Here is a 12,909-nt window from a genome sequence, read left to right as displayed (position 1 = left end):
ATATAGGTCCCAAAATGTTAAAGTTTATGTCTGCTTTTTTCTTAAGTGATACATTTTTGTTAATTTTTGTGAGCTTCATTTATAAAATAACTAAGAGAACATTATTGTAACGTTTGAACAATAGGCAAAATGGGAATGCAAATCTATTTCTGAAGCTTTCCTTGAGGTGTTTTTCCTCAACCTTATAATGAAAATGTCAATGTGGGAGCTTTATTTAATTTTAAATTAAGATAATTTATGGGTTGATAGATTTAATATGCATGTGGTAAGACAAAAGGTATTGTAAGTAAATAAGAGGAAATAATTGTGCACAAATAGTTAATATGTTTGGAATGTTTGTTCGTGACTGGATTGGAATGTGGCCTTGCTGATTTGAGCACCGATTTTGGTCCTTGCTCGATGACTCATTGCAAGAACACAAAGCAGGTGCTCTGAGTTCATTAGAAAGAATTTGGTATTTAAATTTAGAAATCATAAATGTTGTGAGCTAGTTTGATTATTTTAGCTCTGAGTTTCCAAGCAAGTTGCTACTTGTCGTGGTGCAATTACATTCGCAACAGCTAGAGACCAATTAGAGGAGAGGTGCAAATCGCTTGTTCAAAGTGTTTTCCATAAGCATGTGTTCTATTGCTTCGTGAAAGATCTGCCATAGCACTAGTTAGCTGGTGAACTGTGGTTTTACCCACTGTCATGCAGAGGAAGCCTAGACTTAAAGATTATTTACAATTACATTTGAATGTTCTTCATATGATTCATATGTGGTGAGAAGCTATCCCCTGACAGCAGTTCTTCTTTTGTAAGCATAAGAGCTTTGACCACAATTAATGAGCTGTAATTGACATTCATTTTCCATCTTCCTCCTACAGAATCTTGGTAAACATGGATGATAACATTGTGCAGCATTATTGTAACCATGCTGCATTTTTGGTGGAAATAAAGGATGTAAATGGAGGCTGTCAAATAACACTTAAAGAAGTTTAAAGAGCCTCAACATTCATGGACAAACTCAAAGAAACCTCAACATTAGGAACAAACCAGTTACTGCTCTACCTCTTCCCTTTCTCTCCGTGTACATATGCTTTTGGCTGCTTTCGATATTTGAATTCAAGATCTTTGTGCCAATATTTTCTACTGACCAGGTGTATAAATGAGCTTATTGAAGCCAAGCATGAAGAACTGAACATTTTTAATCTACATTCCTGTTGGATGAAACCACTTGAAGATTTTTTTTCTGACCTGTTTACACTGCTGGTTAAAGGACTTGTTAAATCTCCAGTGTCAAAGTGCTAAATGCTTTCAGCTCCACAACATCTTATTGACTGTTGAACTATATTCGTGGAATCACTTGCCAGTTGATGTCCATGTATGTGTATTTCAACGTGCGATATTTTTGAATTATTCATCTTTTAATGCAATTTACATGTGCCAGTTGTTATTGCAATTTCAATTAATTTCACATTTTTAGCAGATTTTTCAGTGTGAAATACTTACTTGAGGAATATCAGTCTTTTCTGGTGCTCATGAAATATGTGGAAGATTGCATTGCTCATTTGAAAAAGTTCAGAAAAAAAAATTTCTTTTTGAGGGATGTTAATACCAAGATAATTAAAAAGTTGTCTTTCCTTGAAATATTCATTAAGTTAATGGTTTCAAAATCATATCCTTCCCTTTCACACATTTTGAATCTGTGAGATAGTTCCCTCATGGTTCGGTCAAGGAAATATTCATATGTACTCATTTTAATGCCACAGAATGATACTGGGACCTTCTGATATGATCAAGAATTGCCAAAATTTTTAAAATCATCCACATACAGAGGTCATGTGTGATTTTGAATCATGGTGTGCTGGTATCATGTCATGATTTGCAACATTAAAATTATGTACTATGGATACATGTAAAATATTGTATCCTGGATTCATTCAGCTGTCATACACAATGACCTGACATCCCTCATTTATCAACATCAAATCAGGTGGCTAGATTTAAAATATTAGGAGATATGTTAACTGCCTACTTTTTTAAAAATCATGTATACATTCTTTATTTTTATAGCAAATATTCTCTGGTATTGACACTTGTCAAACTCAGTGCAAAAGAAGTGTTGATTTACATTGCGGTAAACCCTTGATTGCTATTGGCTCATTGTCTTGAACTTTCGCATTTTAACTGAGCTTCCAAATGTAATTATAGGTTTCTTACAAAGTACTTAAGGTAATGCTACATTTCTATGCTTGAAGATATGACAAATCAGAGTGATTCAAGATTTTTGTCTTTCTCTAAGTATATTTTCCCCTCTTAAGTAATGTATGTGAGAATATTTACTTGTCAGAAATGTCTATTAGGTTGACACTTAGGTTGCCATCAGTGCACAACAACAGGAAAGTATCTTGTTATGAATTGTCTTGCCTCATTTTCTATTGACTTATTATAATTGTTATGGGGTTTGTGAATTGTGATACAGTGCGTTTGTCATGTCTATTGTATTGTGCTCTGAATTGTGAAGCACGTGTATTATATATATATATATAAAGAATAAGGTTCTGGATTAGTGGTGCTGGAAGAGCACAGCAGTTCAGGCAGCATACGAGGAGCAGTAAAATCGACGTTTCGGGCAAAAGCCCTTCATCAGGACCTTTACCTTTTACCTATAAAGAATAAGGCTCAAGTACAAACAATACGGTGAAGGACGTTTCATGTATTCTTCATGATACTTTTCAAACTACAGGCATGATCTCTGAATTGCCATATATAGTTTTGTTACCCCACTGAAATGAATTAGCTTCCTGGAGTATTCTTAATAATATGATATCTAAACTTCACTGCCAAATTCCTGTGAAGATTTCAATTGAAAAATGTAACTTTTAAAATGAAATTCCTGGAGTTGGTACACCTCTCTTCGAATTAGTGAATTGAGACTTCTACTGTGTCTGTATGCAGGAGCTAGGACAAATATCACTGGCTCCAGTGTTGCTTCTATTCTGGGTCCCAGAACTGCCCTGGGCCCAGCAATCCCCTGAGAATTGCAGCCCTGGTTATTGCCCTATGAAGTACCTCCTGTCCTGGGATTTGTCTATATGCCATTGTCATGGCATTCATCTCTCACATATCCATTGAGATGCAGTTTATTAAGGTCACAATTGCTAAAAATGTGCTTTTTTTCAACATAAACTGTTTCAAAGAAAATAAATTTCTATCAAACACCTGTATAATGCATAAATAAGCAGAATTCTGTTTTTCTTCCAACTCTCCCTTACTCCTTCACTTGCTTCATATACAACATATGGAAAGGCAGTGGATGCTTTAGTGATATTGAATTTGATGTCAGCTCAGTGCTGGGTGATCCAACAGTTTTAATATTAACAAGGTCAGGGGTCAGTTAAGAATCAACCACGTTGCTATGGTCTGGAATCACCAATAACTCAGACCCTGGGTAAAGATTGTAGATTGACTTCCCTAAAGGACAGTAACAAACTAGATAAATTTTTTCAACAATGTAGAAATTACTTGGCCACTGAAATCTTGCTCTTCTCCATACCAGGTCCATAATTGGTGCAACGGCCACTTTTGCTTTTTGTAAAAGGAGGAACAATAGTTTGATGTGTCTCAAAAGAAAATGATGACAACATCTGCCACAACATTGAAAAGCCTTGATTTTATATGTTTCTTATATTAGCAAAATGAATTAGTTACTTCCATTAACACCTGCTCCACAATTTGATCTGGAGGGAAATCTGCCAGCCTTGCCTGGTCTGGCCCATGTGTGACTCCAGTTATGTGGTTTACCCTTAACTGCTCTCTGAAAGGGTCTAGCAAGCCTCTCAGTTCAAGGGCAATTAGGGACAAGTAATACATCACAGGGCTTTGCCAGTAATGCCCACATCCCGTGAAAAAATAAAGGAAACTAAAAATATCCCCTGTACTACTCATAGCATCAGATCCTAACCTTTTGGCTGGTGCTGGTCATTGTATTTGGGTGGAGAAATATTTCCTAAGGTGTTGTGAATCTCTTTTCTCCTTCAGTACTTGGGTCACAGGCTTCCACTGCTGCACAAAAGGAAACATTCTGTTCATTGACTAAAGCAAATAATGGCAATGACAGACATCAGCAGTTAAAGCATCAACATTGGAAATTTAAGGTCCATGGATGATTACCCTTTGCTGCATGATGTTTATGAGTTAATCTTTATTTGTGGGTAAACTACATATCCCATTAATCCTTTTGTACCAGGTACTGTGATGTTGAATTTACTGGATTGTGAATAATGTTAGAAAATTGCAGATTATACAAGTTACAAACAGATTTTATTAACTGGGAGACAATTGTTATGTGAGCAATTTTTTTAAGTTTTAAAAAATAAATAAAACATGTAATTTATAGTTTGCTGTGCTATATTTACTCCCTGCTGAGCAAGGGATGCCATCATGCTTGCAGACGCATATCATTAGTGATACCAACTAATGGGCATATGCCATTGTTGCCATACATGGATGAAACCATGCACGTACTGGTGGATGCTGTGCAGGCGAAGGGTATATTCACAACTGTTCCTTCATCTGACCAATCAACATTAGGCGTTGGAGGGCTTTGGAATGCAAGTGGCCAACACAGTTAATATGCAATGTTATTTGGGAATAGCAGTATGCTGGACCAGGTTTGTGAAATACTGTTAATAATAAGTGTCACAGAGATCAAGGACAATATAGAATAATTTAATCCATGGCACACTATATTAGAAAATAGAACATAGAACAGTAGAGCGCAGAAACAGGCCCTTTGGTCCACGATGTTGTGCCGAACATGATACCAAATTAAACTAATCCCTTCTGCTTGCTCATGGTCCATACCCCTCCATTGCCTGCTTATTCATGTGCTTATCTAAAAGTCCCTTAAACTCTCCTGTTGTACCTGCCTCCACCGCTACCCCTAGCAGTGGTTCCAGGCACCAACCATTCTCTGTGTAAAGAACCTCACATTTCCTTTGAATTTTCCTCCTCTTACCTTAGATGCATGCCCTCAAGTAATAGATATTTCAATTTTGGGAAAAAAAAATCTGACTATCAACTGTGTCTATGCCTCTCATGATTTTATAAACTGTTATCAGGCATTAACATAGAATAATAATAAACAGACACTAACACAGAAGTCTGTTACCAGCTAGAAGCTTTTGCCTAGAAGTCTATTACTGTCTTACGGGGTTTTAAGAGCACGTGTGTATATAAAATTATTTACAATTGCATATGCTTCAGTTTTCACTTTTGTTGCTGCGATGCTTTTACCAATGGCTAACAGCATGTGCAACTAAAGAATATGATTTAGGAAGAAACTTTGATGTGCTCAACCTTGGCAGGTTGTAGATGTTCAGTCATTGACTATTTTCAAGACTGAATGTTGACATGTTTTTGAACTCTACCAGAATCAAAGTAATGAGAGCAGTCAGGAAAGTAAAGTTGAAGCTAAGGCTGAGCCATAATCTCGTTAAACACCGGAATAGGCTTAAGGGCCTATTTCTGTTTCTGATGTACCAATGAAGGAATTAAACCAGAGACTTACAACTGTCCAGTACATTGAAAGCAATTCGTTGAAATGACTTTCACAAGTAGCTAATGTAATGTGAAAAGAGAATTTTAAGCGAATATTTGCAGCAGTTAAGCAATATTTCAGAGGAGTCAGGTAACCTTCTCTTTTAGATATTTGTTAATTGTATCCATTCATTCTTAACTTGGAAGACATTCCAAAGCTGTGTTGGAAATTTCTTTAAGTTTGATTTTGGGTTTAAGATCAGTGTTGTGCCCTGGGTCCCATGACACAATCATTGATATTAGGGTGAGCTGAGAAACTCATTGATATTAGGGTGAGCTGAGAGTATCACACAGACTTCAAGAGGATGAACATCATGACACGTAGCACACTGACAGCAACTGAAAGGAAGGTCATGGAGAGATGAGATATATGTAATGGAGCAGTAAGAGCAGCTGGGAGACATTGGGAATGTTGTTGAAAGCAATTTGTACCCGACAAGGTTAGCTGACATCATCAGATAAGCTCTGCCCATCAGGACTGTTCCTGAAAGGAGCTAACCAATGTTTGGCTTTTGTGTACCAGAGTATTTCAGTAGCTGTGACCTATACCTCCTCCTAAGTCTACTCTGAGGTCTTACCAATGACTTTCATGAACCTCAGATGTAATGTATGAACTATTAAATATAATGTAAAATACCTCTTCTGTTTATCACTATTGAGCCTATATTCTTTCAAAGACTTTGTGTGGGCATCTTTCCCTATACATTATCAGTAAATGAGACGAACACCAAGAAGAAGGATCACTGACAAGAAATCTATCTCAGACATCCCAGATAGTTGAGGTGTGAAGGACTGCACTGTATATCAGGGAGTTCTGTGGAGCTGAAGCAACTTTCTCTGAAATTGATGTGTTTTTAGAGTCATACAGTATGGAAACAGACCCTTCGGTCCAATTTAACCATGCTGATTGACTAGGTTAGATTCCCTACAGTATGGAAACAGACCCTTCGGCCCAACATAACCATGCCGACTAGACTAGGTTAGATTCCCTACAGTATGGAAACAGGCCCTTCGATCCAACAAGTCCACACAACTCTCCGAAGGATAACCAACCTAGACCCATTCCCTTACCCTATGTTTACCCTTGACTAATGCACCTAACATTATGGACAATTTAGCACATCTTTGGATTGCCGGAGGAAACTCATGCACATATGGGGAGAATGTGCAAACTCCACTCAGACAGTTACCCGAGGTGAGGATCGAACCTAGGTTCCTGGTGCTGTGAGGCTAACCACTGAGCCACTGTACCACCCCTTTTCTAAAAAACAAAAACAGACTAGATAACCCGATCTGACCTAGTTCCATTTGCCATCATTTGGTACACATCCCTCCTATTCATATACCCATCCAGATGCTTTCTAAATGTTGTAATTGTACCAGTCTCCACCACTTCCTTTGGCTGCTCATTCCTGCTCATTTCACATGCACCATCACCTGTGTGCAAAAGTTGCTCCTCAGGTCCTTTATAAATCTTTCCGTTAAACCTATGTCATCTAGTTTTGAACTCCGCCACCCTCAGAAAAAAAAACCTTTGTTATTTACCGTATGGTTTTATAAACCTCTATAAAATCACCCCTCAGTCTCTGATGTTCCAGGGAAAAAAGCCCCAGCCTATTCAGCCTCTCCTTATAGCTCAAAGTCTTTAACTGTGGCAACATGCTTCTAAATCTTTTCTGCACCCTCTCAAGTTTCACAATGTCCTTTCAGTAGCAGGGAGACCAGAACTGCATGAAGTATCTCAAATGTGGCCTCACCAAGAACAAACGAACAAAGCACAAAGAACAAGGAAAATTTACAGCCCAGGAGCAGGCCCTTCAGCTCTCTAAGGTAAAAACAATGACTGCAGATGCTGGAAACTAGATTCTGGATTAGTGGTGCTGGACGAGCACAGCAGTTCAGGCAGCATCCGAGGAGCAGTAAAATCGATGTTTCAGGCAAAAGCCCTTGACCAGGAATAAAGGCAGAGGGCCTGAAGCGTGGAGAGAAAAGCTTATCTCTCCACGCTTCAGGCTCTCTGCCTTTATTCCTGATGAAGGGCTTTTGCCCGAAACATTGATTTTACTGCTCCTCGGATGTTGCCTGAACTGTTGAACTCCTTTAGCCTCTAAGCCTGAGCTGATCCAAATCCACTTTCTAAACCGTATTGGCCAAATCCTAAACATCTGTATACCTCTGCTCTCCACCTACTCATGCATCTGTTCAGATGCACCTTAAATGAATCTACCATGCCTGCCTCTACTACCTCTACTGGCAATGCATTCCAGGCACCTACTACCCTCTATGTAAAGTACTTGCCATGTATAGCACCCTTAAACATTTCACCTCTCACCTTGAACATGTGACCTCTCGTTATTGAATCTCTCACCCTGGGAAAAAGCTTATCTCTATCTACCCTGTCTATACCCGTCATGATTTTAGACCTCAATCAGGTCCCCCCCTCAATCTCCATTTTTCTAATGAAAACAATCCTAACCTCCCCAACCTCTCTTCATAGCTAGCACCTTCCTTACCAGACAACATCCTCGTAAACCTTCTCTGCACCCTCTCCAGTGTCCACATCCTTTTGGTAATGGGGTGACCAGAACTGTATACATGCAGTTTAAATGCAGCCAAACCAAATTCTTGTATAATTTTAACATGACCTGCCAGCTCTTATACTCAATACCCCATCTGATGAAGTCAAGCATAACATATGCCTTCTTGCCCACTCTACCCACCTGTGCAGCCACCTTCAGGATACAATGGACCTGAACTCCCACATCTCTCTGCTTGTCAACCTTTCCCAAGATGCTTCCATTTATAGTATAGTTCATTCTAGAATTAGACTTCCCAAAATGAATCACCTCACATTTGCCTGGATTAAACTCCATCTGCCACTTCTCTGCCCAACGCTCCAGTTTATCTATATACACCTGTATTCTTTGACAGTCCCCTATGCTTTCTGCTACTCCACCAATCTTTGTGTCATCTGTAAAGTTACTGATCAGACCAACAATGCCCTCTTCCAGATCATTTATGAATATTACAAACAACAGTGTCCCTAGCACTGATCCCTGTGGAACACCACTGGTCACCTTTCTCCATTTCGAGAAACTCCCTTCAATTACTACTCTCTGCCTCCTGCTGCTCAACCAGTTCTTTATCCACCTAGCTAGAACACCCTGCACACCATGTGACTTCACTTTCTCCATTAGTTTACCAAGGTAACCTTATCAAACGCCTTACTAAAGTCCATGTATATGACATCTCCAGCCCTTCCTTCATCTATCAACTTGGTCACTTCCTCAAAAAACTCTATTAAGTTGGTAAGGCACAATCTACCATGTACAAAACCATTTTGTCTGTCACTGATGAGCCCATTCTTTTCCAAATATAAATAGATTTTATCCTTCAGTATCTTCTCCAGCAACTTTCCCACCACTGACATCAGACTCACTGGTCTGTAGTTACCTGGAATATCCCTACTACCCTTCTTGTACAGGGGGACAACATGAGCAACCTTCCAGTCCTCCGGCACCTCAACTGTGTTTAAGGATGCTACAAAGATATCTGTCAGGGCCCCAGCTATTTCCTCTCTCACTTCCCTCAGCAACCTGGGCTAGATCCCATCCGGTCCTGGAGATCTGTCCACTTTAATATCCTTTAGCCTACCCAACACATCTTCCCTCCTAATGTCAATGTGGTCCAGAGTAAACAAACATCTATCTCTAATCTCAACATTCATCATGTCCCTCTCCTCAGTGAATACTGATGTAATCAGTCAGAATCTCATCCATTCTCTCAGGTTTGACATACAAGCTTTCTTCCTTATTCTTTAGTGGACCAACCCTTACTCTAGCAAAACCAATGTAATGTACAAAATCCCATGTAAGGACTGCATAAAACACTACATAGGACAAACTGGAAGACAGCTAACAATCCGCATCCATGAACACCAACGAGCCACGAAACAATACGACCAGCTATCCTTAGTAGCCACACACGCAGATGACAAGCAACATGAGTTCGACTGGGATAACACTACTATTATAGGACAAGCCAAACAGAGAATAGCAAGGGAATTCCTAGAGGCATGGCACTCATCCACAGATTCAATCAATAAGCACATCGACCTGGACCCAATATACCGGCCACTGCAACGGACAGCTGGAACTGACAACCGGAAGCGGCAGAGACAAACCACTATAAATGTCGGAGGAAACATCACAGAAGTGCTTCACAGGAGGCTTCCAAGCACTGAGGATGTCACCTAGACAGGGGACGAAACGTCTGCAATACAAATTCCCAGCTCGGCGAACAGAACCACAACAACGAATACCCGAGCTACAAATCTTCTCACAAACTTTGAACCCTCTTGCTTCTTATAGAAGAATAAAAGGCTTTGGGATTGTACTTAATTCTGCTCACTAAAGTTATTTCGTGACTCCCTTTCGCCCACTTGATTCCTTGTTTAAGATTGGTCCTACTGTCCCGATATTCCTCCAGGGCCTGTTCTGTTCTTTGTTGCCTGGACCTTATGCACGCCTCCCTTTTCCTCTTGGCTATTCCCCCAATTTCTCCTGTCATCCATGCTTCCCGAATGTTGCCTTTCCTATCCCTTGTTTTCAAAGGGATATGACTGTCCTGCACTATCTTCAACCTATGTTTGAAAGCCTTCCACATATCAAATGTGGACTTCCCTTCAAATAGCTGTGTATAATCCATATTTCCCAGCTCCTGCCTAAATTTGATATAATTGGCCTTGGCCCAGTTTAGTACTCTTCCTTTAGGACCACTCTCATCTTTGTCTACGAGTATTCTAAAACTTACAAAATTGTGGTCACTGTTCCCAAAGAAATCCCGCACCGCAACCTCTACCACCTGGCCTGGCTCATTCCCCAACGCTAGGTCCAATATGGCCCCTCCATCGTCAGACTATTGACATACTGCTCCTGGACACTTCTTACAAATTCTGCCCATCCAGACCTCTGGTACTAAGTGTATCCCAGTCAATATTGGGAAAATTAAAATCTCCCATCACCACCACCCTGTTGTCTCTATTTCTTTCCATAATCTATTTACCTGTTTGTTCTTCTCCCTCACGCTCACTGTGTGGAGGCCTGTAATACAACCTCACCAATGTAACTGCACCCTTCTTACTTTTCAGCTCCACCCATAATGCCTCACTACTCAAGCTCTCCATAGTGTCCGCCTTTAGCACAGCCATGATATCATCCCTGATCAGCAATGCAACTCGTTCCCCCCTTTTACTTCCCTCCCTGTCCTGTCTGAAGCATCTATATACTGGATTATTTAGTTGCCAATCATGCCCTTCCTTCAACCAAGGCTCTGTGATCACAATAACATCATACTCCCAGGCACCAGTCCAAGCCTTAAGTTCATCTGCCTTACCCGTTATACTCCTTGCATTAAAGTATATGCACTTCAGGCCACCAGTTCTTTTGCGTTCATCTGTTGTCTTGCTATTCTTCCCTTTATTAATGTTCCAGTTTCCACCTCACTGTCTAGTAGTCTTCTTTTCTGGTTCCCAGCCCCCTGCCACATTAGTTTAAAACCTCCCCAACAGCAGTAGCAAAACCTTCCCCCAGTTAGTTCCAGTCTGGTTCAGGTGTAGACCGTCCAATTTGTAATAGTCCCACCTTCTCCAGAACCGATCCCAATGTCCAACAAATCTGAACCCCTCCCTCCTACACCATCCATCAAGCCATGTGTTCCTCCTGCCTATTCTTTCATTTCTACCCTGGCTGGCACATGGCACTGGTAGTAATCCCGAGACCACTACCTTTGAGGTCCTCCTCTTTAACTTCTCTCCTAGTTCCCTGAATTCTGTTTTCAGGACCTCATCCCGTTTTTTTACTTATATCATTGGTGCCTACATGCACCATGACAACTGGCTGTTCACTTTTCCCTTTCAGAATGCTCTGCAGCCAATTGGTGACATCCCTGACCCGAGCACCTGGGAGGCAACATATCATCTGGGAGTCTCGACTTTGGCCACAGAACTGCCTATCCACTCCCCTTACAATAGAATCCCCTATGACTATGGCCCTATGAGACTTTTTCCCACCCTTCTGAACAGCAGTGCCCACCAAGGTGCCATGATCCTGGCAACTGCTGCCCTCCACTGGTGAGCTATCTCCCACAACAGTATTCAAAATGGAAGACCTGTTTTGGAGGGAGATAACCGCAGGGGACATCTGCACTGCCTTCCTACTCTATCTCTGCCTTTTGGTCACCTATTTACTGTCATCCTCAGCAATTCTAACCTGCAGTGTGACCAGTTCACTAAACGTGTTATCCACGACCTCCTCAATATCGCGGATACTCCACAGTGAGTCCATCCGCAGCTCCAGAGCTGTCACGTGGTCAAACAACAGCTGCACCCGGACATCAGCCACTTCTCTGAGCTCCCACATCAGACAAGAGGCATGGGTCTGAGGTACCCTGCCGTTGTAAGCTTTAGCTTTATATCAACTAACTAGAACCAAACAATGCATTTAAATATATGAAAGAAAAGAAAGATTAAAAAATATTACAGAGTCCTTTCTCTTCTGGTTAGAGGACAGTGGGTAGGAGGGAAATATTACATGTATAGTATCTCAGGTTTAGCTGCTGCTCAAATTTAAACTAAGTCCTTACCTTCCCAGCAACCACCTTGTCTCCAATGTCACCTCTGCTCTGTCTCCCATTGCTCCTGGACAGAAAAAAGGCTGCGGGCTTCGAAGGTAAGAATTAATACTGTTCTCTTACCTTCCCATCAACTTTCTTGTCTCCAATGTTATCTCCGTTCTGTCTCCCACTGCTCTCGGACAGGAAGAAAACACCAATGTACAATGTACACTAATGTTCTGTACAACCACAACTTGACATCCCAACTCCTACACTAAATGTTTTAACCAATGAAGGCAAGTGTGCCAAATGCCTTCTTCACCACCCTGTCTAACTGTGACTCCACTTTCACGGAACTAGACACCTGCACCTCTAGGTCTCTTTATTTGGCAGGACTCCCTAGTATAAGTCCTGTCCTGATTTGCCTTACAGTGTAGATTCAGTGATGGTAATACTGTTGAACGTCAAGGGGCAGTGGTTAGAATGTCTCTTACTGGTGATGGTCATTGTCTGGCATTTGTGTGGCGCAAATGCTACTTACCACTTGTCGGCCAAAGCCTGGATACTGTCCAGATCTTGTTGCATTTGAGCACAGACTGCTTCAGAATCTGAGGAGTCGCGAATGGTGCTGAACAGTGTAATCATTGGCAAACATCCACTTCTGACCCTAGGACAGAGGGAAGGTCATTGATGAAGCAGCTGAATATTGTGGGC

At 40.9% G+C, this 12,909-nt stretch overlaps 1 protein-coding gene across 4 annotated transcripts in view; it reads left to right on the top strand.

Moving 5' to 3' along the window:
• Positions 1-4,371, top strand: part of LOC122563660 (grainyhead-like protein 3 homolog) — a 103,275-nt gene extending 98,904 nt beyond the window's left edge. For all 4 annotated transcript variants that reach the window (XM_043717690.2, XM_087976847.1, XM_043717691.2 and 1 more), the window contains one exon: positions 867-4,371. In XM_043717690.2, the coding sequence (XP_043573625.1) occupies positions 867-981 (115 nt within the window). In that variant the 3' untranslated portion in view covers positions 982-4,371. The remainder of the gene's footprint in view (positions 1-866) is intronic.
• Positions 4,372-12,909: the final 8,538 nt, after the last annotated feature.

The sequence above is a fragment of the Chiloscyllium plagiosum genome, unplaced genomic scaffold, assembly GCF_037043375.1.
Source record: "Chiloscyllium plagiosum isolate Xiang-an unplaced genomic scaffold, Cpla_swu_hap1 HiC_scaffold_30, whole genome shotgun sequence".
In the NCBI taxonomy this organism is placed as follows: Eukaryota; Metazoa; Chordata; class Chondrichthyes; order Orectolobiformes; family Hemiscylliidae; genus Chiloscyllium; species Chiloscyllium plagiosum.
The sequence above is the reverse complement of the archived record's forward strand: the minus strand, read 5'-3'. Positions and strand labels throughout refer to the sequence as shown.